Here is a 25,719-nt window from a genome sequence, read left to right as displayed (position 1 = left end):
CCTGACTGTGCCCTAACTCTTCCACTTCCCTGTTTTTAACCACAACTAATCCATAAAACCTCAGGTCGTTCTGCCAAAACACGGCTGATGCAGCTGGTGTCAAACTCATTCCCATTTCTGCTCGGAGGATGTCGGTGCATTGTGGATACCGTGGCTTGGCGGCCCACAGTCCCATGGCTTTCTTCCAGGTTCAGGATCCCTGAGGCTGATGAGCAACACCGCAGATGTTTACCCCGAAACCAAAGCAGAGAAACTGCATCCTAAGCAGTACTTTTCCTGTCAGCGCTACCTACTGCTCCGTTTGGGAACAGTGAACCAGGCTGAACTCGGAGCGGTGGATATCTGTTAGAAACAACAGACCACCCAAACCGGACTGAGCCGATTAGAGCGAGTCGGTTTAGAAAATGCCCCCGAACGGACTGGCAGGCAGCGGACTGTTGGACGATGAGTCATCTCGGCTGCTGAAGTCCAAACCGTGTTGTTCTTCATCATGTGGCTTTGGAGATGCACACGCTTCAAAATCCAGCCATTATCCTGTGAGTCAGACTGGAAACAAACACTCAGGTCGACACAGCAGCATGTGGTAGTCATTACACTCCCCAAACTATCACAGCACACACACACACACACACACACACACACACACACACACACACACACACACACACACACACACACACACACACACACACACTCTGCGACGGGAATCTGTGGTATGTACAACGGTCTCTGCTGTGGCTTCAGAGTTGGAGTTTGGACGAGAGGATCTGGCTTCCAGTCAGCTGGAACAAAGCTGTTGGCCTCAGCTGAGTTTTGATTGTGAAGAGTCTGAATGATCCTCAGAGGAGAAGCTGTCTAACACAAACCCAAAAGATTAAACCGGGCTCATGGTACAGCAGGTTTGGACCGATTCAGATCTTGATTCGCTCCAACTAACAATCTGGTCTGGGACCAAAGTTTGTCCCCGATGGTCCCGTAACGTCAGAGTTTACAGATCCAGTCTGAAACCTCCTGAACCAGACTCATCAGGGCCGCCCCGATAGTCTACTACCCAGTCTGTAGTTTAAAGGAGCAGTCTGTAGGTTTGTTGAAGAAATATTAATGAGCAGAGAAAGCTCCTCATTGGCTGATAAACAAACTGAATAAACAAACTGACCTTAAAGGACAACACAATTTATACTGTTTTACTTTGTTTATATGTGGCGGACCCTGCCACCTTTCTAGCGTCAAACAGAGTTTCCTCTGAGAGCAGCTTGTTTATTCACTGACGGAGAGAGTTTGTGTTATTTCTTCTACATCTGTACCACAACAACCAGTGAGCGAGGCCTGCTGGATCAGCTGATGGTGTTGCTAAGCAAACCGTTAACATTCTAGCCAATGAGGCTAAAGTTAGCTAGCATGCTACTGTTGAAACTTAAAATGTCACCTCCAGTTCTTGCTGAAGAATATGAAAACCCACCATATTCTCATCCAGACGTGTTTAACTGCAGCGCCACGGTCTCCATCTTGTTTATGTCTGCTTCTCCATCAGATCTTGTGAGCTGCTGCATCGCTTCCTCTTTATAACTTGCTGTAGTTTGTGATGTGCGAATATTTATTTTTTTTAATCTTGTGTGAGCATGTTTGACATTAGACAGAAGAACTTGTGTGATGAATATAAATATCGGTTAAAATCTGAGCACGACCATAAGGTCCTGACACACCAGGCCGACGGTCAGCTGCTGGCTCTTGTTGGGCTGTCGATGAGCATCTTTGGGCCTCGTTGTTGTGTTGTGACCCGCACTGTTGGTACCAGTCGGCCCTCGTCAGCAGCTTCTCAATAAACTGAGCATGTTGAGTCAGTGGTGGAGAAATAAACTATCGCCACCTGGTGGTATGGAGACGTACTTCCTCACAGTCTGTACTCTGTGTTGTATTCATGTGCAGATTTTGGCTGGGACACGGGAGATGTGAGGCGATGCTTGAGTCAGTCTCGCTGCTAGTTGTGTCTGCATGGATGTGGGAACTAGGAGAGCTGAGGAGGTTCATCTGCTTGCTGCTTTTGACCTGCAGTATGTTGGTGTTCAGATCTGCTGCCGTGCAAAACCTGGATAAATGATGTACGTTTCAGTGATGCTCCTGGAGCAACAAACCAAGTCCAACCTTCCTCGGGTTCCTTCAGATTGGGTCCAAAACTAGGGGACATTTTGCCTCCATCACTGTTGAACATCTAAGGACAGTCTCTTAGTAACAGTTTCCAAAACTTGCTCCGGGACCTTCACTGAAACAAATCAGGCCCTGAAACTTAATTTTCAACATGTCCGTGGTGTCCAACATTGACTCAGGCGATAGAGTTTGACGTGGTGAGATGTGTTTGACTCAAACTTCAGCATGTCGAGGAAGAAATAAGTGTTCAGGAGGAGTTTTGTCTCGGATGTGTGTTCAGGCGCTGTGGGAGGTTTTTCTCTGAGAACCAGCTTCTTTGTGCAGACGTCTGTTTTTTTTCTCTGTTTGCAGATTTGATTGTGAGAAATTGAGTCAAGATGTTGGAGCTTTTTTAGAAAACACAGTGGACAGAAACCAAGAGAACAAGAGAGCGACAGTAAAACATGTCAGGAATCATGACGGTCGTTTAGTTTACTCGTCTGTGTTCAGCCCGAGGGAGTTGACGTCAGGCCCGTTCTCCTCGCCGTCTCCAGACTCCTGCAGTTCCCACAACTGTTTCTGCACAGCTGAGTCATACTGCTGCATGCACACACACACACACACACACACACACACACACACACACACACACACACACACACACACACACACACACACACACACACACCACACCCCTTACAGAGCAATTTGTGAAAACACTGACTTCTTATATTACAAAAGCCATAACAACCAGGCTGGAGTTGAACTTTGAATCGGTTCTCTCGGGGTTGAAACCTTACAGCTCCACATCTGTTCACATTATTAGTGCAGTTTGTCACAGTGGGCATTGAACCCTCAACCCCTTGGCTAGTGTCGGTGCCTTGCTCCACCGAGGCTCGTAGCATCTACTCTGCTCTCCGTCTGACTTCCAGACTTTACCGTCACCTCCGTCGCTCTCCGTGGTCGACATCAAGGCGGACTCGGGTTTCTCAGATGGATTAGTGGAACGTTGTGGAGGCGGCCAGGCGTTGGTGATCCAACGATCACGTTAGCTCTGCGCTGCCAGCGGCTTTGAAGCGGCGAGAGAGAGCGGAGGTTCAGATTTCATGACTCGGACCATTAAAAACACCAAAAAAACAAAGGGACACTGGGCTGTGTTTGGTGACTGAGAGCTGCCTGGAACAAAGGCACACACATGAGGTGTTAGAGTGTGTGTGTGTGTGTGTGTGTGTGTGTGACATTAGGGTTTCACCATTATGTATTTTGTGTGCCAACAGTGATTGACAGCTGTGTTGCACGTTTCAGCTCATTAACTATAAATAACACGTTTTACATTGTTGAAGATGTTCAGATGATCTTCAGCCTCTCAGGCAGCCGTCGATTTGTATTTACTTCAGTGAACCAGGAAAACTTTAAAGGACACATTACAGGAGTGAAGATAAGATAAAGGTATGGCCAAAATTTTAGATGAAAAAGAAACAGAGTGCAAAGACGTCTTGCCAGGTCCTAACAGCACTCTGTGTCTCAGAGAGGAAATATTTTGACTCCTATTTTCCTTCTAAACAGAAAAATCCAACCGTCCACCGTCTGAACTCAAGTTTCTCTCTGACTGAACTCAGACGAGCTTCATCGCCTCGTTAACTCATCGTCAAACACACTTCATTCAAACTGAGTCAGAGGCACCAGAACAGGGTTGGTTTGTCTCCACAGTCACCTCTGGTTCGGTCCAAATAAATCCTCAGTCCGCTGTAAATCACCTCTGTACTGTGTCCCCTGTCTTCACGCTGTCCTCCATCTCTCTGAGAGTTCAGTCCCAGTCTGCTGTCCAGTCGTCTCCACTGGAGGCTGCTGAGCCCGGTTGACCACTTTGACTCCCTCCGTGATTTGAGGGCTGCTTAGCTCCACGGCTAACTGGGTCAATTAGCTAACGGTAGCTAGCAGAGAGCAGCAGTTGTTGGTGATTGTGTACAGACTGAAGTCTTCTTCTTCTCTGCCTTTGCGGGCACACTGCGGCGTTTCTTTGGGAGTGACTGCCACCTGTTGGAGGACAGCAGGACAGCGGCTCTCTGATCATTTGTATCAGATATTCTGTCAAAGCAACTTGTAAACTATGATTTTGTTCCCTGTTGTGTACATGCGACATCTACTTCCTGTGTGTCCTCCTGTCTCTGGGAGAGGGATCGTCCTCTGTGGCTCTTCCTGAGGTTTCTTTTTGTCCCGTTTTTTTTTTCTCAGTACAGAAAGTTTTTCGAGGGTCTGAGGACAGAGGATGTCTCTCACTGTACAGACTGTGAAGCCCATGATGTGACTCGTAACGTGCTTTCTACCCCAGCCGTTAAATTCTGCCTGGTCTCGTACTCACAACCAAGTATTTTGTTGTACGCGTGTAATGAAACACGGTCAGCTCGTGAACATACTGAGCTCATTCTGTGAACCGATGTCCTGAAAAAAGAGAACGGGTGACGCGGACCCTGCCACCTTTCTAGCTTCAAACAGTGTTCTGGGACTTTTCACCTATTGCAACAGTTTGTGTTATTACCTCATTAGTTTTATAAGCGTTTGAATTTCTTCTATAAACTACACAGTGCTCCTTCAACTTAGACATTTTAAACGGACTATGGAGCCACAATATGGATTTTCATCAGCGGTTTAAAGGTGTGTTCACCACCAGAGACGTGTTTATTCTCCCCTAACAGCCACGTTACTTTAATGTACATTAGCCGTAAGCTAAAGAGCAACAGGTCAACCTCTGACTAAACTCAGCACTCAGCAGAGACTCTGGTTCTGGTTCTCTGTTACGTTACATTCATGAAGTAAAGTCCATTTCCCCTCCAGCTCCAGTCAGCAGTCAGCAGAACAGAACCTGGAGGTCACCTCCGGGTCACTGCTGCAGTCAGGCTGATCAACAGGAGTGAAGATAAATCACCTTTTTAATCCCACAAGTTACAAAGTAACTCTGAGCTCTCCTCCCGTCGGGTCAGAACAGAACCTGATGAGACTCCAGGTGTTTATTCCTCCCTAAAATATTTTTAAATAATCTTCAATCTAAAACTTTATTTCAGTGTTAATATATTTATTCACTTAAACATTACCTACCCATCTCCTGCAGACTGATCGCAGCAGACGAGCTGCATGGAGACATCTGATGTTTAAATCATCTCCAGCTGCTTCAGGTGTTCAGCAGAACGCTGCAACTCTGTTTTACTGTGAAGCTCCAGAAATGTTCTGTGGACTACGAGACTTCACCTGACTTTATATCATCAGGAGGAGACGATGACTGAGCCTGACTTTATATCATCAGGAGGAGATGATGGCTGAGCCTGACTTTATATCATCAGGAGGAGACGATGACTGAGCCTGACTTTATATCATCAGGAGGAGACGATGACTGAGCCTGACTTTATATCATCAGGAGGAGACGATGACTGAGCCTGACTTTATATCATCAGGAGACGATGACTGAGCCTGACTTTATATCATCAGGAGGAGACGATGACTGAGCCTGACTTTATATCATCAGGAGGAGACGATGACTGAGCCTGACTTTATATCATCAGGAGGAGACGATGACTGAGCCTGACTTTATATCATCAGGAGGAGACGATGACTGAGCCTGACTTTATATCATCAGGAGGAGACGATGACTGAGCCTGACTTTATATCATCAGGAGGAGACGATGGCTGAGCCTGACTTTATATCATCAGGAGGAGACGATGACTGAGCCTGACTTTATATCATCAGGAGGAGACGATGACTGAGCCTGACTTTATATCATCAGGAGGAGACGATGGCTGAGTTTTGACATTTTTTGGGTGAACTGCTCCTTTAAATCATCTTTTCAAACGTTTTATGAGGAAGAAAATACACTCAGTGATTTTTACAAGAAAACTCCACAGGATCCTTTTTTAATTTTGCAGTTTTGATCAGATTGTTACAAAAACAGGATCTGAAGCCTGTTCTCAACTCTCATTTTTACACTGTACAAAATATACAAATCACTACAAAAACAGTTGCGTCCCTTGAAGAATTTTTCAGTAGCAAAAAGGAAAACGTCTGCCACCGTGTTGGTTTGTATAAAAGGAAACGTCAGCAGCAAAATGTGTCTCTGACCAGCAAACGTACCAAGAAAACGCAGGCGAACAACAACAACGTACAAAACATTCAGTTGAGGCACAAAAATGCCCAAATCCAAAAGGCTAAAAATAAACTATTCTTTCAAGAACACTTTTGGCGCCGACGAAAAATATCTCAAAAAAATATTTCCATCGAGAAGTCGGAGGCTCGAGAAGCTTCGGCCTGAAACAATACTCATAAATTAAAAAAAAGAAATATCTTAAGGCTCTGGACAATTAAGTTAATGAGTCAAATATACACAATGATTAATTAAAAAAATATTTACAATCTATACAGAAACATTCTACAAGGACGATTCTTCACATCGACTCTCCGCAAAAACACTAAATAAATATTTTTCTTATTCCAAATTCGGATCCTGAAGCCCGTCGGGCTCTCGGGATGTTCCTGCGCGTCCAAATTCTGGCGTTTTTAACAAAGACGTCCACAAAAATCGGGGTTCCAGCCAACCGCAGTGGACCGCTCAGACCAGTGTCAGTCCAAACATAAATTAAAACAGCAAAAATCCATCTTGAAGTTCAGTCCTGACCAGAAAACGAACAGAAAATAAAAAAGACAATAAGCAGGAATCCCCTCGAGGTCACGAACGTCCCTGGAGCCGGCTGGTTATACGATGTACTCCATCCTGTTCACGCTCTGTGACTGCAGCTGCCTGTTGTCCTGCTTGCTGCTCCAGTGCGAAGGTCTTCCTGTCGGTCGGTGGGCCGGGCGCTCCTCCCAGTCTACCAGCGAGTACGCCGGCGGCGCCCGGGGAAACCTCGCCTTCTGCAGCCTCTTGTCCATCTCGTCCTCGTCCGACTGGCTCCCGGCGTCTGACTTCCTGATGTTGGCGTTGACGGAGTTCTTGTCCTCACAGAGGTGGTGGTGGAGGAGGTGGTGGTGGTGCTGGTTCGGTGGGTTCTTCTCGATGGGGTTCTTGATGTGGTTGAGCTGCTCGCGGGCGGCGCTGACGCTGTTGTGCAGGGCGTTGTTGTCCTCGGCTGCGGGGGCCAAAGAGGACGACGACGGCTGCGTGCTGACGCCCGTGTGGGCGCTCTGCTTCCTCCGCCTCCTCACGCACCACAGCAACATCGAGGCGATCGCCGACGCCCACACAACGATCACCGTGGAAACCAGCAGGGGCACGAGGTGGTCTGATGACGGAGAGAAAAACAGGTCAGGTTAGTCATTATCTCCACAGTACTGATGATTACTGGTCGAACATCTCAGCGTGTTTAGATTTCGTCTAAGTAACGAGTCATCCTACAGAACGGATCAGTTTCAGGCCGCAGCAGAAACATCGCTGCTGATTCTCACCGCTGGCGTCGTGGCTCTGTCGTCTCTGGATGCGAACCTCGGCGATGGCGCTGATGATGCTGCTGTTGGCGCTCCTCTTGCTGACCAGATCCATGATCCTGTCTGTGATTTCCTTGACGAAGGTCAAACCTCTCCGCTGGTCGTCTGCCGACTGAAACATTTGACAGGAGGAACTCCGTTATGGTCCGTGGTGACATTTCAGTCTAAATAAATGTTCATGTTGGTTCATCTAATCACTGTTTCTGGCTCCCAGGACGCTCAGAAATCTTCTGGCTGTGGCGGTTTGTTAACATTTCAAACTCCACTGAGGACTCGGCCTGCGCTCTTATCTCAGCTCTGCTCCTTTTCCAGTTTAATCTTTCCAGACTTCTGGTAAAAGTTAATGTGAAGACTGAAAATGAAACCAAACCAACTTATATCAGCTGATTACACTGTGTGTTGTTCTAAACTGTCGACTGTCGTTTTTCAGCAGCTAAAACTGTTTTGTGGTGCAGACGTGACTCACGATGGCGACGTGGATCTCGTTGTTGGTGATGAGCGACGGCTCGCAGCTCACGGAGACGGAGGAGTCGGACGACAGGTTCCTGACGACGTAGAGGCTCCGGAGCTCACAACAAACCTGCTCCACCGTCACACCCTGAAACAGCAGCCAGAGGAGCTCGTCAGCGGCATGAAGGGAGCGCACGGTCAGCGCTCTGATGCTGATGCGTCATAAAAATACTGCGGTTCAAGTAAAAGTCCTGCATGTGAGTATCATCAGGGAAATGTACAGGAAGTATTAAAAGTACTCAGTGCAGTAAAATGTCCGCTGTGACTGTTAAATTATATCTGAAAATATTAATACGTCAAGTCGTGAAGCAAAAGTACTCGAGTACATCTGGTAACTGGCTCTGAACAAATGGTTCCTGTGCAGCAGGAAACCAGACTGACCCTCGTCATGACGTCCTTGTTGAAGGTGAAGGTGACGTTGGCGCAGCCGCTCTCTGGGTGACACCTGGCTGTGGGCGGGGCTCTGTGGGCGGGGCTCCAGCACTCCCCCTGATTGGAGCAGGGCTTCACGAAGCAGCGCTCGTCCAGGACGCCGACGCAGGTCTGACCGGCCGGACACTCGGAGCCTCGGGTCGTACTGTGGAGGCTGCAGGGTTTAGGACCACACCGGAGCTGAGGAGGAGGAAGAGGAGGAGACGGGAGGAGGAAGAGGAGGAGGAAGAGGAGGAGACAGGAGGAGGAAGAGGAGGAGGAAGAGGAGGAGACAGGAAGAGGTTAGGATTCATTGTTCTCTCTCTCTCTCCCTCATCGTCTCGCTCGCCCTCTCTCAGATGAACTACTGGGCCGGAGGTTCTGGTGTCAGAGTGGGTTGTACCTTGCTGCAGCTGATCCTGCCGTTGTGACAGCGGCACTCGTTGCAGTCTTCGTCCCATCTGCTTCCATCCAGAGCCACCAGACCTCGGACCACACAGGCCCGTCCCGACGCTGCAGCACAAAACACCGTCAGCACCGACCGTCCAGACACCCGGACCCAACCACCCGTCTGTTACAATATTCACTCAGTCATTGATCGCTGCTCTCTGTTGTTTGTTCAGGGACCGTCTTTACCTTCCTGACACCGCGGGCCGGCTCTTCCTGTCGGACAGACGCAGCGATAACCGTTGATCTCATCCACACAGGTGGAGCCGACGGAGCAGGGCGACGACTGGCACTCATCCATGTCTGAGAGACACGAGACAGACGTGAGTTCATCTGCTGACGTCTCACCAACAGAGGGGAGAGAGAGGGGGAGAGAGAGGGGAGAGAGAGGGGGGAGAGAGAGAGGGGGAGAGAGAGAGAGAGAGGGGGACGGGGAGAGAGAGGGGGACAGGGAAAGAGCGAGCGAGGGGAGAGAGAGAGAGGGGGACGGGGAGAGAGAGGGGAGAGGGAGGGGGACAGGGAAAGAGAGAGAGGGGAGAGGGAGAGAGAGGGGAGAGAGAGGGGGACGGGGAGAGAGGGGGGACAGGGAGAGAGAGGGGGGACAGGGAGAGGGAGGGGAGAGAGGGGGACAGGGAGAGGGAGGGGAGAGGGAGGGGGACAGGGAAAGAGAGAGAGGGGAGAGGGAGAGAGAGGGGAGAGAGAGGGGGACGGGGAGAGAGGGGGGACAGGGAGAGAGAGGGGGGACAGGGAGAGGGAGGGGAGAGAGGGGGACAGGGAAAGAGAGAGAGGGGAGAGGGAGAGAGAGGGGGGACAGGGAGAGGGAGGGGAGAGGGAGGGGGACAGGGAAAGAGAGAGAGGGGAGAGGGAGAGAGGGGAGAGGGAGAGAGAGGGGGGACAGGGAGAGGGAGGGGAGAGAGAGGGGGACAGGGAAAGAGAGAGAGGGGAGAGAGAGGGGAGAGAGAGAGGAGAGAGGGGAGAGAGAGGGACAGGGAAAGAGTGAGAGGGGAGAGAGAGAGAGGGACAGGGAAAGAGCGAGCGAGGGGAGGACAGGGAAAGAGAGGGGAGAGGGGAGAGAGAGAGAGAGGGGGACAGGGAAAGAGAGAGAGGGGAGAGAGAGAGAGAGGGACAGGGAAAGAGCGAGCGAGGGGAGAGAGAGAGAGAGGGACAGGGAAAGAGAGAGAGGGGAGAGAGAGGGGAGAGAGAGGGGGGACGGGGAGAGAGCGAGCGAGGGGAGAGAGAGAGGGGAGAGGGGAGAGAGAGGGACAGGGAAAGAGTGAGAGGGGAGAGAGAGAGAGGGACAGGGAAAGAGCGAGCGAGGGGAGGACAGGGAAAGAGAGGGGAGAGGGGAGAGAGAGAGAGGGGGACAGGGAAAGAGAGAGAGGGACAGGGAAAGAGAGAGAGGGGAGAGAGAGGGGGGAGAGCGAGCACAGCTCAGAGACCCTGACCTCAGTTTACAGACCTCAGCTCAAAGGCACTGAGGCAGAGAGAAGGAGGATCAACACTCACTGATTCTGCAGTCCGGCCCGGCGAACCCTGCAGCACATTCACATCGGTACCAGTTGTCTCCGTCGACACAAGTCCCGCTGTTATAACTGCAGGACAGAGACGGAGGACGCTCAGCAACAGAAGCTTCAGTGTTTCCCACAAAGACTAACGCAGCTACAAATCTGACTCGACTTAATCACAGTCAGAACATATCTCCATGTTCTGATCCGTTTCAAAGATGGCAGCAGCTTGACTTTGTATCTGCTCCGACCACAAGCTGGAACCAAACGACCCGTTTGGTTCCAGCTTGTGGTCGGAGCAGATACAAAGTTTTGATTTGATTTAAAAAGATTTGATTTGAGGAGAATTTATTGTAGCTTAAAACACAAAAACTCAAAATGTGACGACCGTGTGCTTCATGATGACATCACTGTGTGTGTGTGTGTGTGTGTGTGCACGTGTCTCACCAGGGATGAGGACTGCAGTCGTTGGCGTCTGTAAAATAAAGAAAGTGTGAGACTTCAGTCCGACTCTGGACGACAACATTAAACGTGTTCATGGTGACCAGAGGATGAACTGATGTACTGAACTACTTCCCATCAGCTGTGTGAGGTCACACTTCTTCACTACTTATACTAACTGATGATAATTGTGCTGTCACCGCTTTTCCATCAACAGGTTTAAGTGGGATTTTTAACCAGTGAAGGTGTAAGTGTGTGAGGTGGTGCTGGAGGTGGAGGTGGAGGTGGTGCAGGGACTCACTGTGGCTGCAGGTGGCGCCCTCCCAGCCCTCCTTACAGACGCAGCTGAAGGAGTCTCCGTCCACCACACACGTTCCTCCGTTCTCACAGGGACTCGGCAGACAGCTGCTGTTCTTCGCTGGAGACCAAAAAACAAACAAAACACGACCGTCAGCTGCCGATCAACACGCAGACACTTTAAAGGAACAGTCCACCCAAACATTCAGTCATCATCTCCTCCCTCCAGGCTGATGGGAGGTCAGGTGAAGTTCACAAAACATTTCTGGAGCTTCAGACACTTTTATCTCAGCAGCTGCAGTGAAGACTTCATCTTAATAAAGAGTTTAAATGACGTCTCCTCAGATCAGTGTGATCTCTGTGATCGCAGCAGACGAGCTGCATGGAGACATCTGATGTTTGAATCATCTCCAGCTGCTTCAGGTGTTCAGCAGAACGCTGCAACTCTGTTTTACTGTGAAGCTCCAGAGATGTTCTGTGGACTACGAGACTTCACATCATCTCATGGAGACGATGACTGGATTTACATTTCAGGTTGAACTGTTCCTTTAAAACACAAAAGCAAACATGTCGCCACACTGACCGATGTTACAGGTGGCGCCCTCCCAGCCGGCGGCACACAGACACTTGAAGGCGTCTCCTTGGTCGCGGCAGGTTCCCCCGTTGTTGCAGGTCGCCTCGTCGCACTGACTCTCTCCTGGAAATAAAGCGGACAGCAGGACGTCAGCAGGCTGCACGTCGCTTCACACCGGTGAGTGTGAACGAGAAGAAAACATCAGACATAAAACCAGACCAGAGGAGGAAAGTTAAAGACGTACTTGAGCGACAGGTCTTCCCCTTCCAGCCGTCGCTACACTCGCAGTAGAAGTCGTTGACCAGATCTTGACAGACGCCGCGGTTCTGACAGGGGGCGGAGCTGCAGTCGTCAACGTCTGAACGACAAACAAAAACATGAAAACACGTCCAACATGGCCGCCGTACATGCTCTCTACCTTTACAGCCAAGAGGACGAGGAGGACGAGGAGGACTCACTGTGGTGGCAGGCGGGTCCGTCCCAGCCGTCCGCACAGATACACTCGTACTGACTGACTTTATCAATGCAGGTTCCTCCGTTCAGACAGGGGGCGCTCTCACAGTCATTTATATCTGACGGGCAGGAGAGAGGTGGTTTAATGTGCACAGTCGGTTTTTTATGAGCCTCAACACTGAAGACAAGACAAACGTCTGCGCTCACTCTCGTGGCAGTACGTCCCCGTGAAGCCCTCCTCGCACTCGCAGCTGAACTGTCCGCCGGCGTGACTCCGACACCGCCCGTGAGGGCCGCACACGTTGGACGAAATCAGACGCAACCCGCCCGGCGTGCTGTTGGACGCCACGGCCACCGTGCAGCTGTCAATCACTGGAGAGGAAGAGGAGGGAGAGGAAGTCAGACCGGGAACAGTCCCAACCAAAATGTTGGAGCCCTCAGATGTAAACACAGATGAATAACCTCGGACAGACTCACACCTCACTTGGACTCTGCTCGTCTCTGGAGTTGTTCTGACACTGATATTTCAAAACCTGCAGACTTTATTAACACAAGCGGCTGTTTTACTTCTCACAGCACTGAGATCAGTTTATAGACCACTCTGGGATTCTTACGCTCATTTCTCTTTTCGACAGTAGCCAGGAGCTGCCAGCGTTAGCTACACGGCTGTCACTGTGACAGCAGCGCAAACAGAAACACGTCTTGGAAACATTTGGTTTGAAACGTCTGTTTCCAGTTACAGCGTCTTTATAAAGTGTGTGTGTGTGTGTGTGTGTGTGTGTGTGTGTGTGTGTGTGTGTGTGTGTGTGTGTGTGTGTGTGTGTGTGTGTGTGTGTGTGTGTGTACCTTTGCAGGGCGTGGAGCGGCAGTGGTCCTTCAGGCGCGAGCAGTTCTTGCCCTCGTAGTCTTCGGGACACTTGCAGACGTAGTCGGACGCCACGTTGAAACACTGACCGCCGTTCTGACACGGAGCGTGGAGGCAGTAATCGATATCCAGCTGTGGACGGACAGAACCGGTCAGCTCCCACAGGCACTCAGGTGGTTGGACAGATATAGATAGATTTCAAATGTTGATGAAAATGTTGATGATTTTCTGATTCGTACAGCTCCTTCACACTACTTATAATCCATACTGAGTCTTTGTTGGCGAGCAGGTGAGCAGAGCTCCACATGTACAGAACATTCTGTTGTACTTCAGGCTCAGGTGGCTCATCGGGCCGGCGAACAGCTCACCTGGCAGAGACTCCCAGAGAAACCCGGCGGACACAGGCAGTGGAAGCCGTCCACCTCGTCATGGCAGCGGCCGCCGTTGAGGCACGGCGCGCTGGAGCACTCGTCCACGTCTTTCTCACAGTGCTCGCCGCCGAAACCCGGAGCACACACACATTTATAACCGTTCACCAGGTCCTGAACGAGAGAGAGAGAGAGAGGTGAAGACAAAGATGGCTTCACTCGTTCATTGAGCATCACGTCAGGCCACGAGCTGCCTGAGGACGATCACTGACTTCTTCTAAAGAGTTTTTAAACAGATCTCAGTCCATTTATCTGTTTCTTATTCCTCATGTGACGTCGTGTCGTCGTCCTTTACTGCTTTCATTTGTAATCCATTTATGATCCTTTATTCTTTTTACTGCTCTGAATCTTTTGATCCGTTCTTAATTCCTCTCATGTGACGTCGTCTTCTCTTCATCATTTATTCTAATAAACTGCACTTTATTTGTCTTTAATGTATTTTCAGTGGTTTTAAATGCAGCAGGAAACAATAAAGAGCCTGAAGCTGACGTTAGCTTCTGTTTGTAGCGCTTAGCTAACGCTGAGCCCTCTGCCAAACGTTAAAGGAGGTCAGAAATCTACTTCTTAAACTCTTTGGAGAGTTAAATGAGTCTTAAAGTTTTATTAGCAGCACACAGATGCTGACATTAAAGTCTGGACTGGAAATAAAAGTGGACTGTTCTCAGGTCCGGCCAAAGCTTTTCTGATGACACTGAATCAAAGCGAGCCGGTTAACGCTGTCATGTAACTTCATCTGGCGTCAGTAAACAATAAAACCACTGTGAGAAGAAGAACGGCACGAAAACAAAACATGCAGCAATCAGCATGTGAACGAGCCGAGACGACTGTTTATATGAGAGAAACCTGATCTGCTGTTGTCATGGAGACACAGACACACACACACACACACACACTCTCTCACCTTGCAGGACGCTCCGTGCTGACACTGACCTCGACAGTCGTTGATATCTGCAGAAACAAGTCACACGTTTTCTCAGTACGTCGTAAAAACATCTACAGAACATAAACACAGAGTTCCTTCAGAGACGAGCTGCTGGAGGTCAGTCCTCCTCCTCCTCCTCCTCCTCCTCCTCCTCCTCCTCCTCCTCCTCCTCCTCCTCCTCCTCCTCCTCCTCCTCCTCCTCCTCCTCCTCCTCCTCCTCCTATCACTGCACAGACATGTTGTGTTTTACTCTGTTCTAACGTCTTTTACAGGCTGTGGACACACCGGACGTGATAAATGTGAACGTCTGAAGCTTCAGATTTAATAAAGTCGAGTCGACGTGAACATTGGAGAAGTTTTATTAAGTCTGTCAACGTGTACGAGGACGTTCAAAGTGGCGCTGATGACCCGACAGATTAAATTAGCGGCGTTAGCGCTTGTTCTGGACGACACAGTGATGCAGCATCTGAGATTCATCCGTCAAAACAAAAAGGATCGTTTCTATACAAAGGGAAGTGACGGGAGCTTATTGATCCAACTTACAAATTACAACTAACTGACACTTTATTTACCAAGTTATCGTCCGACATCGAGACAAAGTTCAAACGTGATCTCTCGTCATTTTCTCCCCCGATCAGGTCCTGTGGGTTAAACTGGACGGGCGGGACTTTAGATTGGATTAATCAATGACATTGTGTCGTCTTGACCACACTGACGCCTCCGTTAGGCAGATTACTGTGTCGCTGCAGCGTCTCACTCACTGGTGTCGCAGTTCTGGCCCGTCCAACCTGGAAGGCACTCGCAGAAGTATCCTCCAATCAGATTTCGGCAGGAGTTGGCGTTGACGCAGGGGCCGTCGTTGCACTCGTTGGCATCTGAAACGACACGATAAACAGATGATGAAGCACTCGGTGTTTGGCTGATCCGGTCCTACTTGGCTCAGTGTGACCGTGTGACGTCATCCTCAGCAGCAGGCGGAGACCGGCCGTCTGACAGCGCCGGAGGGAGAGGTCAAACTCTCCGTCAGCTGATGGATTTATTTTGAACATGAAACTGATGAACAATGGAAGAGATGACTCACAACTTCAATAAACACTCCACAAGTTTCCTAAACAGCCTCAACGACAACATCAGAACTTCTCAAGAAGAGCGCAGCACTGACCGATGAGGCAGGTCTTCCCGGTCCACTGCGGAGGACAGGTACACCTGAAACCGTTGACCAGGTCCTGACAGGTTCCTCCGTGACTGCAGGGGTTCACCACACACTCGTCCACATCTGAGACAGACAGAAACACAAAGTCCAGCAGGTGACGAGACGTCACTGAGGGTTCAGAGAGGATCTGGTAAGAGGTGAAGGTCTTACTGATGGAGCAGGAGGGTCCGGTCCAGCCGGGGGGACAGCGACACTCGAAACCCTGACTGGTCTCCACACAGCTGCCTCCGTTCAGACAGGGGCTGGACAGACAGGCGTGGTCCGCTGAGACGGACACGGACACGGACACGTTCAACATCGGCTCAGAAGATTCATTCACTCTTTCATACAGACAAGAACCTTCTGGTTCCTCACACACCTGCTGCTGGTGTTCAGGTGCAGTCAGACACCAATGATCAGAGTTATTCTCTGTAGATGTCTCACTCTGGACTCTACCTTTACTGACTTTGAAGCACAGAGCCGCTCTCACCTCTCTGACAGTTGACCCCGGAGAAGCCGTCGGGACAGGAGCAGTGGTATTTGTCCGGTCCCGTGTTGCTGCAGGTTCCTCTGTTCAAACACGGCTGCAGCGTCGCACACGTGTTCAGATCTGCAGGAACAAACACATCTCATCATCTTCCTGCTAATGCAGACGGACAACATCAGCATCGTGTTGTCAGAGTGTGTGTGTGTGTGTGTGTGTGTGTGTGTGTTGTGTGTTGTGTGTTGTGTGCGTGCGTGTGCGTACCCTTGTCACACAGCTGTCCTCCGTAGTTGGTATCACAGAGACACTGCCAGGGCTCCACACAGCTGCCGTGGACACAGCCGGGGTGAGGGATGCACTGGTCACAGTACTCGCCCTGCCAGCCATACAGACACCTGAGAGGTGACCACACACGAGTATCTTACATTATTATGAGGATACAGAAGAAATCATAAAAATGCACTACGAAGAATTTACGACTTGTTATATTGTGACAATGTCAGAGCTGACATTATTCAACTTAATGCAGCTTGGACACAATTTATATTAGTGAACTACATCTGACTTCTGAACACGTCGTCGTCTACAGGAAGAAAGAAAATGGACGAACGTGAACCTGGTTTACAAGATGAGTTCATCAGGTTTCAGGTTTGATGGTTTGAATTTGATTTCAGGCTGTGATTTCTGCATATTACTGAGTGATTTATATTTATTTTACAGATTCATGTCATCTCAGAGAGTCTTTGAATCAAAGCAGAAGATTAAAATTAAAATATCATGAACAGTGTGCGTGTGTGTGTGTGTGTGTGTGTGTGTGTGTGTGTGTGTGTGTGTGTGTGTGTGTGTGTGTGTGTGTGTGTGTGTCGGGTCTCACTTGCACTCTCCAGGAGCTTTACAGGACCCGTGCTCGGTGCTGCAGCCTTGTCTGCAGATCGCTGCAAGAGACGTTAGAGGACAAACGGTCAGCACACGAGGATGTTTCCAGAACAGCTACTTGAATATCATGTCAGCGGACGTCTCTGTCGTCATGGACGATGAGATTCACACAAGCATTTGAACGCACCGTCGGGGGGGAGGTTTTAAAAACAGTAACAGTACAACGAGCAAGTCAGAGAGCTGGGAGGTGAATAAGCAAGTGAGCAAGCAAGTAACTTAGTAAGCAAGTTTGTAATCAAGCAAGTATGTAAATAAATAAATAAATAAATAAATAAATAAGCTGCAAGTAAGTCAGTAAGTAAGACTGTTGTCATGGAGGACTGAGTTTCACAGGAGCATTTGAACACAACATCAGGGAGAGTTTCTGAAGTCAGTCCCAGTATCAGGACTAAACTTTGAATCTTAAACTTTATAAAAACGTTGGATTTAAAGTCTGAGTCAGCAGAACTCAGCACCTTTAGTTTAAAAACAAACCGAGCCAACATCAATCGAACCCTCAGAACTCACCAGTATTGCAGTCCGGACCGGACCAGCCCTCCAGGCACGTCTTGTTGCCGTTGTGGTCGCACTCGTGGTGGCCGAAGAAGTCGTCTCTCGGGCGGCAGAACTTGTTGCAGCCGAAGCCGTAGTAGTGCTCGTCGCAGCTGAGGCGGACCTGGAAGTGGAACTGAGCCACGGGGCCGTTGTGCTTCAGGCTCTGCCACTGCCGGCTGGGGTTGATCATCCCCGAGTGGACGGCTTTCTCGATCAGCGCCCCGCCGACGCCTGTAAACACAACGGATCAGAGAGGGAACACGGAGGGGAAGGGATGAACATGTGTGTTACAGAGGCATGTTGCCATACAGAAGGTGGTATACATGAGCCTGATGAGCCGTCTTTAACCGTCTCTGGTGTCAACACAGACAGAAACAGGTCTGTCGGTGAGGACAGCAGGTCGTCGTAGCTGCAGGAATATTCCAGAGAGTTTGAAAATGCTGAGCTGCTCTGTGGTATTTCACCGGCGGGGTGGAAAGTGTGGTCGGGCTGAGGTGACGGCGTCTGCTTAACCGACAAGCAGCTGCACTGAAAGAGCAGAAAAGAAACTCCAGAAACCATCGGCCTGGGAGCAAACTGTGACACTTCACAGCCCGATGGAGAATAAAAAAAAAAAAAAGAAAAAGGTGCTAAAAACGGCACAGAGGTAGCAGATCTGAAAAATAGTTACCCTCACGGGAGGCTGGATCCGCTCTGTCCAGGATATTTGAGCAAATATTCAAAACTGGCACTTTAACGATGAATACCGGCTGAGCCGTGGAGCCGACACCTGGCCGAGAGCGAGAGGAGCTGAAGAACGCCCGAGGCCCGTTAACAGCCATGTTTGTTACCAACATACTGATGTCAGCCTTCATTACAGCCGGAAAAATAATCAGGTAAGTAAAGAGTATGTAAAATTATAACTCCATGGTATTTCATGCAGCTAATGGTCACGTCATATGTTTATTTCCCAGGTGTGCTGGTACTGTGCTCAGATGTTCATCTGGAAGGATCCTTTCTGTTTTTAAACCCAGTTTTCCAAAGGACCGGACACGAGGACTCGGCCTGAGTGCTTCCTGCTGTTGTACAATAATTTTTATCATAATGAAATCAAATAAATCACGCTGCCCCACATCAGCGGCCGGAGGAGGCCGGCTGCTACCTGAGCTGAGCCACGGTAACAGGCTGACGCCGGTGTTGGTTACAGGCCTCGTGCCGGGGAGCACTTAGCTTGTTGATGCTAAACTGAGAGGTCAATATTTGTTCTGTCCGCGTCTGGCTCGACGGCAGCTTCAGCTTCGACCTCTCAGCTCTGTTTGTCTGAACGACGCCTCCAAATCTCACACAGCTTCAGCATCGTCACTAAACCTTCTGCTTCCACGTTCGGACTAAAACTCTGATGAACTGGACTCCCCCCATCGGCCCCGCCTCGTCCTCCATCCCCCATCGACGCCGCTTGCACTGAAGCCCACCTGGGCCGAGGTCAGCCGACTTCACACCGGGCCTATAATGGTTCCCCGTGGGACGCCAAATACAGCACCGAGCCAACACTCTTGCTGCGGCCGCCTCGCTGACCACTGGATGACGAGCAGCTTCACTCCTCCTCACAGGCTCTTTACTCCCATTCAGAAAACTGCTCGTAAACACCTCCACCGGCTGCTGCTAGAGGGGTTTGTTTCATCACTGCAACAAACCCGAAACCAGAACGGGAACAGGACGTTTAATTACAGACTCATTAATCAGAAACATTTCTGTGCCTGTGTCCCGTGCTGCACAGAGCTCAGAGGTCAAAGGTCGTGTTTGTTTCAGGAGGAGGAGGAGCAGCGTCAAGACAGGATGAGTGATGAAGACGATGATACTCACTGCCAGAGGAAGAGTCGTTGTTGAAGTCCAAAGCTTCCACGATCAACGTGTACGACCTCTGCACACACAGAGAAAACTCGTCAAAGATTCATAATCATTTAATATTTTATCGAGAGAAATGACAGTTTCTAAAATATGATGATTTTTCTTGCTTTTGTAATAAACTAGATATTTCTGATGCTCAACCCTGAGAGCATAATTGTTGTGGCCCAGATCCGGACCACATCCCGCGTGGAGTGATGGCACTTGTGCGGTCCACTCCGGTTCGCCAGATCTGAGCCAACCAAATAAGACTGAACTGTGGCCCAGATCTGGTTTATTCGGGTTTATTCTCGCTTGTGGCTCTGATCTGGACCGCAGACGTGCCATCACGCCGAATGTGGGCCGGATGAGGGCTTCTGGTACAAACTTGCAATCTGGGATTAGATATTACTTTAAACAACGTGATGTCATGAAGCAACAAAATAAGCAGAACATTTTCTTTTTTCAAGGGATTCTGGGAACCAACATGACCGACACCTGCAGAACACACTGAAGTGAGTTTAATGACATTTATAGATAAACATGAACATCAAGTAAACATGAAACACTTCTCAGACTTTATGTCAGAAGAAAACAAACAGTTTAGGTTAAACAATAAAAACTTTGGATGAAAAACAAAATAAAACAACATGTAACTACAGCAACAATCAGCACATGTTGTTCTACTGTATCTGTGTTTTACTGTTAAACCCAAAACATTTGTGTCTTCAAATAAACCTTCTGGTTTCACTCGTCTACAGATTCATCAGGACTGATGAGGATTATACTCGTCACTGTTGAAAATCTGGTCTGTTATTCACAACGTTAGAGCAGTTTTCATCTCCAAGCAGCAGTTTAAAGGAACATTAACAACCAACCACAGTAGAGTGTGTGTGTGTGTGTGTGTGTGTGTGTGTGTGTGTGTCCCATTATTTCGGCGCCACTTTGAAACTCTTTGTCTCTTAAGGCCACTGTCGCTCTCACCGCTATCGAATGACAGAGGGACCAGAGCCAGTGTGTGTGTGTGTGTGTGTGTGTGTGTGTGTGTGTGTGTGTGTGTGTGTGTGTGTGGTTTGAGTGACTCTTCCTCCAGCGTTCACACCATCCAAACTCTGAACTCAACACAACTCCAGAAATAACAGCAGAGTCACACTGAGGAGAGTGTGTGTGTGTGTGTGTGTGTGTGTGTGTGTGTGTGTGTGTGTGTGTGTGTGTGTGTGTGTGTGTGTGTGTGTGCTTTCTCTCTTTGAAACGACTTCTTTCAGTGACGATAATTTAACAGACTGGACGTTGTTGTGAACGAGGCCACAGTTAATATTAGCTGGTCCTGCAGTCAGTGGATCTGTGCAGAAGTCGTCAGGAACAAGAAAAGTTCTGTTCTGAGGACGAAACCACTGTTTTCAAATTCACAAGTAAATTCACGTTCTGGCATTTAAGTCCCGAAACAAGTCCCAAGTCAAGACCAACGAGACCCACTTCAGTCCGATACAAGAGGCCTTATAAGAGCCGAGTTAGAACCAACTTCAACCAAGTCCAGCAACATCTGGCAAGACAAGACCTTCTGTCTTGATCTTCAGATCATCAAGTCCTTAAAACCCACAAATCCAGAGTCAAGTCGTGAGTTAGAACCAACAAGAACCAGGTCAAGTCCCATTTGTCCTGCGACAAATCTTATGTCAAGTCCCAACCAGAAGACCAACATGTCCTGAAGTCAAGAGGAGAGGTAAAAACAACAACCAAGTCAAGACCAACAAATCCCATTTAAAGATCAACAAGTCCTGAGTTAAAACCAAGTCCCAATTAAAGTCCTGCAACAGGTGTCAAGTCGAGATCAACAATGATGTCAAGAGCTAAAACCAACAATTAAAAAAATCCAGAGCTAAAACCTACAATAACCAAGTCAAGTTAATCAAGTCCCATTTTAAGATTAATAAAAATAAATTTAAAAAAAGGTCCAGCAGTTATGAAACTTGTTACTCTAAAAATAAATCAGTGAAGGTCTCTGGTCACGTCAGTCCCGTGTGAGGAGCACATAGCACCAACACCCGACCACCATCCAAAACAAAGACTGCAGGAAAGCTGCCGCAGGGTGGACCGAGTCCGAGTGGAAACACTGTCGTGACTCGATGGTTTCCTGGTTTGTTGTGGCGTCGATGTCCTATCAGACTCGTTGATAGAAAACTTAGATTGCTTTAAATGTTCCCGAACGTCAACGTCGGTGGTCTTACATCATCCTGTGCACATTTATCAAACCCTGCTGATGTTGGCGTCGATCCACAGCAGCTAGATAAACTCTCTTCTACCCACACTCGGCTCTGCAGGAAACCACAGTCGGGCCGTGTAGTTTACAGATTAGTGGTTAGCTCGGCCTGTGATGTCAGGTTATCGAGCGCTCAGAGCTGCTGACAGGATTATTGGACCACAATGAGCCACAGCAAACATCACACAGGGGATTCATTCTGTCCGACACGAGTTTCATGTGTTCTCTGAAGAGGAAGAGGAAATATACGGTGGATTTATGGACGGAGAAGAGGGACTGATGTCTGAGAGATAACGTCTACAACGACTCAGTAAAGTCGTGCCTCATCATCACCTCCACTGAGGAGGCTCTGTTTTCACCCGTCTGTTGGTTTATCAGCAGGATTAAACAAAAACTACTGAACAGATTTACACCAAACTAAGACCGAGTCTCAGTCCAGTACTTAAGCACGGTTTTGAACTACTTGTACTTTCCTTCAGTATCTCCATTTTCTGCTACTATATTTCCAACTCCAGAAGCCAATATTGTACTTTTTACTCCACTACTTTAGCAGATTTAATGTTTTATTCAATATATGGGGCTTGGTTGAATTAAGGGGCACTGCTGGGTCCTGGCGGAGGCATGCGCTCTACTGAGAAGCATGCTGGTTTATAATGAGGCAAATAAAGCTTTTTATTTTCTCCCTGACAAGAATAAGAAGCAGACGTCACTGAGAATCTAAAAAGTAAAAAAAGGCAGAACAATCAGATTGAATGAAATCTGACAACGCTCAGATCTCTAGAAACCGTCCTGGTTCGTCCCGAGCGGCTCAGCACGGAGCGTCACGTCTCCAGTGTACCACGGCGCTGTTTACCACAACGCCACATGACTGTCACTAATGCAGAACGGAGCTAACGTTAGCAGCTGTGACTGAAAAACCCCTCTGAGCGACTCTTGCAACATCCTTGCGTCACCTCTCTGGCTAAAAAACGCGATCTGGGCGTCGCGCTGATGCCTCCTGACCCCGGAGGAAAACAAACATGTCGCCCACCGAACACGGTGGGTGGCATCTCGAAAAGGTTCGAGCAGCTAATTAGATTGTGAGAGCAGGACCGAGACGCTGACAGCTGGTCACCTGCCAACAGGCCACTTCTCGCCAAAATGTCGACCGGCGCTGGTCGGCGGGCCGCTGGTGATTTCCCATCACTCCCACTGCCTTTGATTGTTTGATTGAAGAGGTGGAACTGCTTTCTCTGGCTGCAGGCTCACTGTGGGAAAATAGTTTGTGAGCGTGCAGAGCCAGGCGACATGTGAAGGCAGGTCCAGGAGGAGGAGGAGCTGCAGACTCACTCAGACTGCAGCTTCCGTTTACCATCTGTGTGGGTGGTTGATGCGACGCCTCGTCCACGCTCGCTGACAGCATGATGAGATCGAGACGCAGTTCAGGCATCGCTGGTTCTCAAAGTGATAATCAAGAAGAGACTCACAACAAAACAGGAACACATTTCACTGAAAGTTACTGTCGGTATCAGAGAATCGGGTTGTTTTTTTTACTGATTGAACATCCAGTACACTTCCTCCGAGCACGAGGTCACCTCGTCAAGCAGCAAACTCAACAATACTCTGTTTAATAGAAAATAAAACCTTGTGAGACTCCAAGAGCTGAGAAGACGTCTCGCCAGACTTTAAGTTCTGCATCCAACGGGCATAAGTAAATGATAAATCTGTGACAGAAGGATCAAACTGAGAGGACGTTCAGCTTGATGAACCTCCAGGAAACAAAAGGAAACGTCAGCAGCAGAGAGAGAAAGAAAGAGTGGAAGGGAAGAAGGAAGGACTCGAGGAGTGAGTGGAGGCAGTGAGACTCAGGTCATCAGATGTGTCCATGTTTGGTCGACTAGCGGAGCCACATCTGGACTCTTCTGAGCCTGGCACAGGAAGGAAAAAACATCCCAGCAGGCCCTTCTGCTCCCCCTCTACCCATAATTCACTGGGGCAGCTACCGCCTTTACTTTCTCTCCATCCTTCCTTCACTCCTCTCTCGTCTTTGTAACAGGAAGCTGGAAGAGTCGAGAGATGAAATCAAACTGACTGAACTGAAGAGGACGAGTCTGTGGCCGCTGTCGTCCTCACATCCGAGGCTAAAGACTTGAAATACAGATGTTGAACGGTTGAGGGAACGTAGCGCCAAAGGAAAGGGCCGCCCACTGTTCCCATGGAAACCTGCTAATGTAAAGCAAAGGACAGAAAAAAGGATGAAGATGTCATAAGTTCAGAGGATGAGACACAGAAAGAAAAGGTTGACGCACACAGACAGAAAGTCCTGGATTCAGAAACACAGACGAGTCTCGGCGTGAAACTCAACTTTACAGATGCTGAGCCGCCATCACGGCTCCAATAAACACGCCTGGCGCGCTCACAGAGAGAGTCTGGCTCGGTCCTGCCAGTTCAGACTGAGGAGACACAAAAGGGGAACAATAACAGAAACCTCATCCTGCCGCCGACCACGACGGCTTCATTTAACATGCCAGTTACCAGGGTCGACAGCAGGAATGTCCCGCAGCCGCCAACAACGGGCCTTTATCCCCCACGCCGCCACGCTGGAAGGTCAGAGGAGAAAACTACGGCAACAACGCAGGAGGGAAAGTCTGTTTGTGCAGTTTGTCCTCATTTGTAGTTGGAGGCAGGAAACCACAGCAGCCACTGATGAGCACATGAAACCTCAGCCGGTGTCAGCACAGCGCCACGGACCGGCCCGCTGCTCGCTCCCACAACAGGAAGCAGAAAGACAACGTCTCCGAGGAGCTCGTAATGATCCGATTTATGACTCAGTCAGAACTATTAAAGACTGACTGATAATTATTACTTTATGGACTCATGATTACAACGTACAGAAAACATTAGATCAAACGTGTCATTAAGAAATTCCATTTTATAGGTTTGCTCATCGAGCTCGACTCAAAAGAAACGTTTCATAAAAAGTTATGAAACACCACAAATTAATCTCAAACGCATCAAACAACGAACAAAAGAGAAGAAGAGTTACAGGTCAAAGTCTGAGGAGAAGTCACTGAGCAGCTTTCAGCACAGAACGTCTTCATCTTTAGACCATGTGTAGCAGAAACATTGGTCCTCACAGGTGATCAGCACCGAGAGGAAGCTGCAGGAGTCACCAGTCTCCAAATAGATTTACCAGGATTTACACGATTCACCCACCGCAGACGCCTTCGAGATCAACAGCGATCTAAAATCCCCAGATCACCTGCCTCCTCCTGGAGCTGATGCACCAACAACATGTCATCCATGTTCAAGCTGTTTCCTTCAGCTCCTGGATCTCCTCCGACTGTGTTCATGTGATGGACACAGGCTGGGCGGAGGAGGAAGCTTCACGAGAGACCACACAAACCACAGATGTGATTAAAGAGTCCCTCGTCGACCAGCACGAATCACTGGTCGGATATCGTGTCGGTCACTAGCAGGACATTTATCACCATCAGGGTCTCGCAGCCGTTAAAAACAAAACCTTCAGCAGCAGCACAGTTTATAGAAGCAAGCTGCTGGTCGTGACTTCTGTTCAGGCCTCATGGCAAACTCATATTTCTGAGGCTTGAAGTGAAACACGAGTCGCCTCGTTATTCTCTGTTGGACCCGAGTGGCTCCATCCTGTGTGGACAACATTCAGACCCAGGCAGCTTCAAATTCAAATGACAAACAATAAAAGAAAGAAATCTGCACATTCCTCCAAAGATGAAGCTGAATTAAAAGCTTTGAGGTGTCAGAGCCTGATAACAAGATGGTTCCCTGATTCCTCCTGAATGCACAAGACGAACTGTTGTTTTTCTGAACTACAAACGGCTTCGCTCCAAATATCAAAAGTCAGAGCTGCCGTCGTCTGTGCATCAGACTGAACCAGCTCATCTGTCTGTGAACATCAGAACTCAGAACATCCTGGTGTCGACTCAGCTCCGATTCAAAGAGCTCAACATCTGGTTGAAGAAGCAACCAACCAAACCTCAGACACAAC

The 25,719-nt window shown here is 49.0% G+C and overlaps 2 protein-coding genes across 3 annotated transcripts in view; both read right to left on the bottom strand.

The window, feature by feature from the left end:
• Window positions 1-25,719, bottom strand: part of LOC311271323 (uncharacterized protein) — a 207,725-nt gene that overhangs the window by 142,890 nt on the left and 39,116 nt on the right. The gene's annotated exons all lie outside the window — the stretch shown is intronic.
• Window positions 5,997-25,719, bottom strand: part of LOC311265493 (protein jagged-1a-like) — a 37,353-nt gene continuing 17,630 nt past the window's right edge. For both annotated transcript variants that reach the window (XM_084367194.1, XM_084367193.1), the window contains exons 3-26: window positions 19,436-19,493; window positions 17,567-17,824; window positions 16,998-17,058; window positions 16,388-16,518; window positions 16,130-16,249; window positions 15,811-15,924; window positions 15,610-15,723; window positions 15,209-15,322; window positions 14,427-14,473; window positions 13,466-13,639; window positions 13,079-13,229; window positions 12,440-12,604; window positions 12,238-12,351; window positions 12,024-12,137; window positions 11,789-11,902; window positions 11,210-11,326; window positions 10,915-10,942; window positions 10,469-10,554; window positions 9,152-9,265; window positions 8,919-9,028; window positions 8,486-8,716; window positions 8,061-8,192; window positions 7,556-7,706; window positions 5,997-7,392 (exon numbers count right to left, since the gene is read on the bottom strand). In XM_084367194.1, coding sequence (XP_084223320.1) covers window positions 6,866-7,392; window positions 7,556-7,706; window positions 8,061-8,192; window positions 8,486-8,716; window positions 8,919-9,028; window positions 9,152-9,265; window positions 10,469-10,554; window positions 10,915-10,942; window positions 11,210-11,326; window positions 11,789-11,902; window positions 12,024-12,137; window positions 12,238-12,351; window positions 12,440-12,604; window positions 13,079-13,229; window positions 13,466-13,639; window positions 14,427-14,473; window positions 15,209-15,322; window positions 15,610-15,723; window positions 15,811-15,924; window positions 16,130-16,249; window positions 16,388-16,518; window positions 16,998-17,058; window positions 17,567-17,824; window positions 19,436-19,493 — 3,345 coding nt within the window. In that variant the 3' untranslated portion in view covers window positions 5,997-6,865. The remainder of the gene's footprint in view (window positions 7,393-7,555; window positions 7,707-8,060; window positions 8,193-8,485; window positions 8,717-8,918; window positions 9,029-9,151; window positions 9,266-10,468; window positions 10,555-10,914; window positions 10,943-11,209; window positions 11,327-11,788; window positions 11,903-12,023; window positions 12,138-12,237; window positions 12,352-12,439; window positions 12,605-13,078; window positions 13,230-13,465; window positions 13,640-14,426; window positions 14,474-15,208; window positions 15,323-15,609; window positions 15,724-15,810; window positions 15,925-16,129; window positions 16,250-16,387; window positions 16,519-16,997; window positions 17,059-17,566; window positions 17,825-19,435; window positions 19,494-25,719) is intronic.

Source organism: Pagrus pagrus (genome assembly GCF_965226575.1).
Source record: "Pagrus pagrus genome assembly, chromosome: 2".
In the NCBI taxonomy this organism is placed as follows: Eukaryota; Metazoa; Chordata; class Actinopteri; order Spariformes; family Sparidae; genus Pagrus; species Pagrus pagrus.
This window is presented reverse-complemented; position numbering and strand designations above follow the sequence as displayed.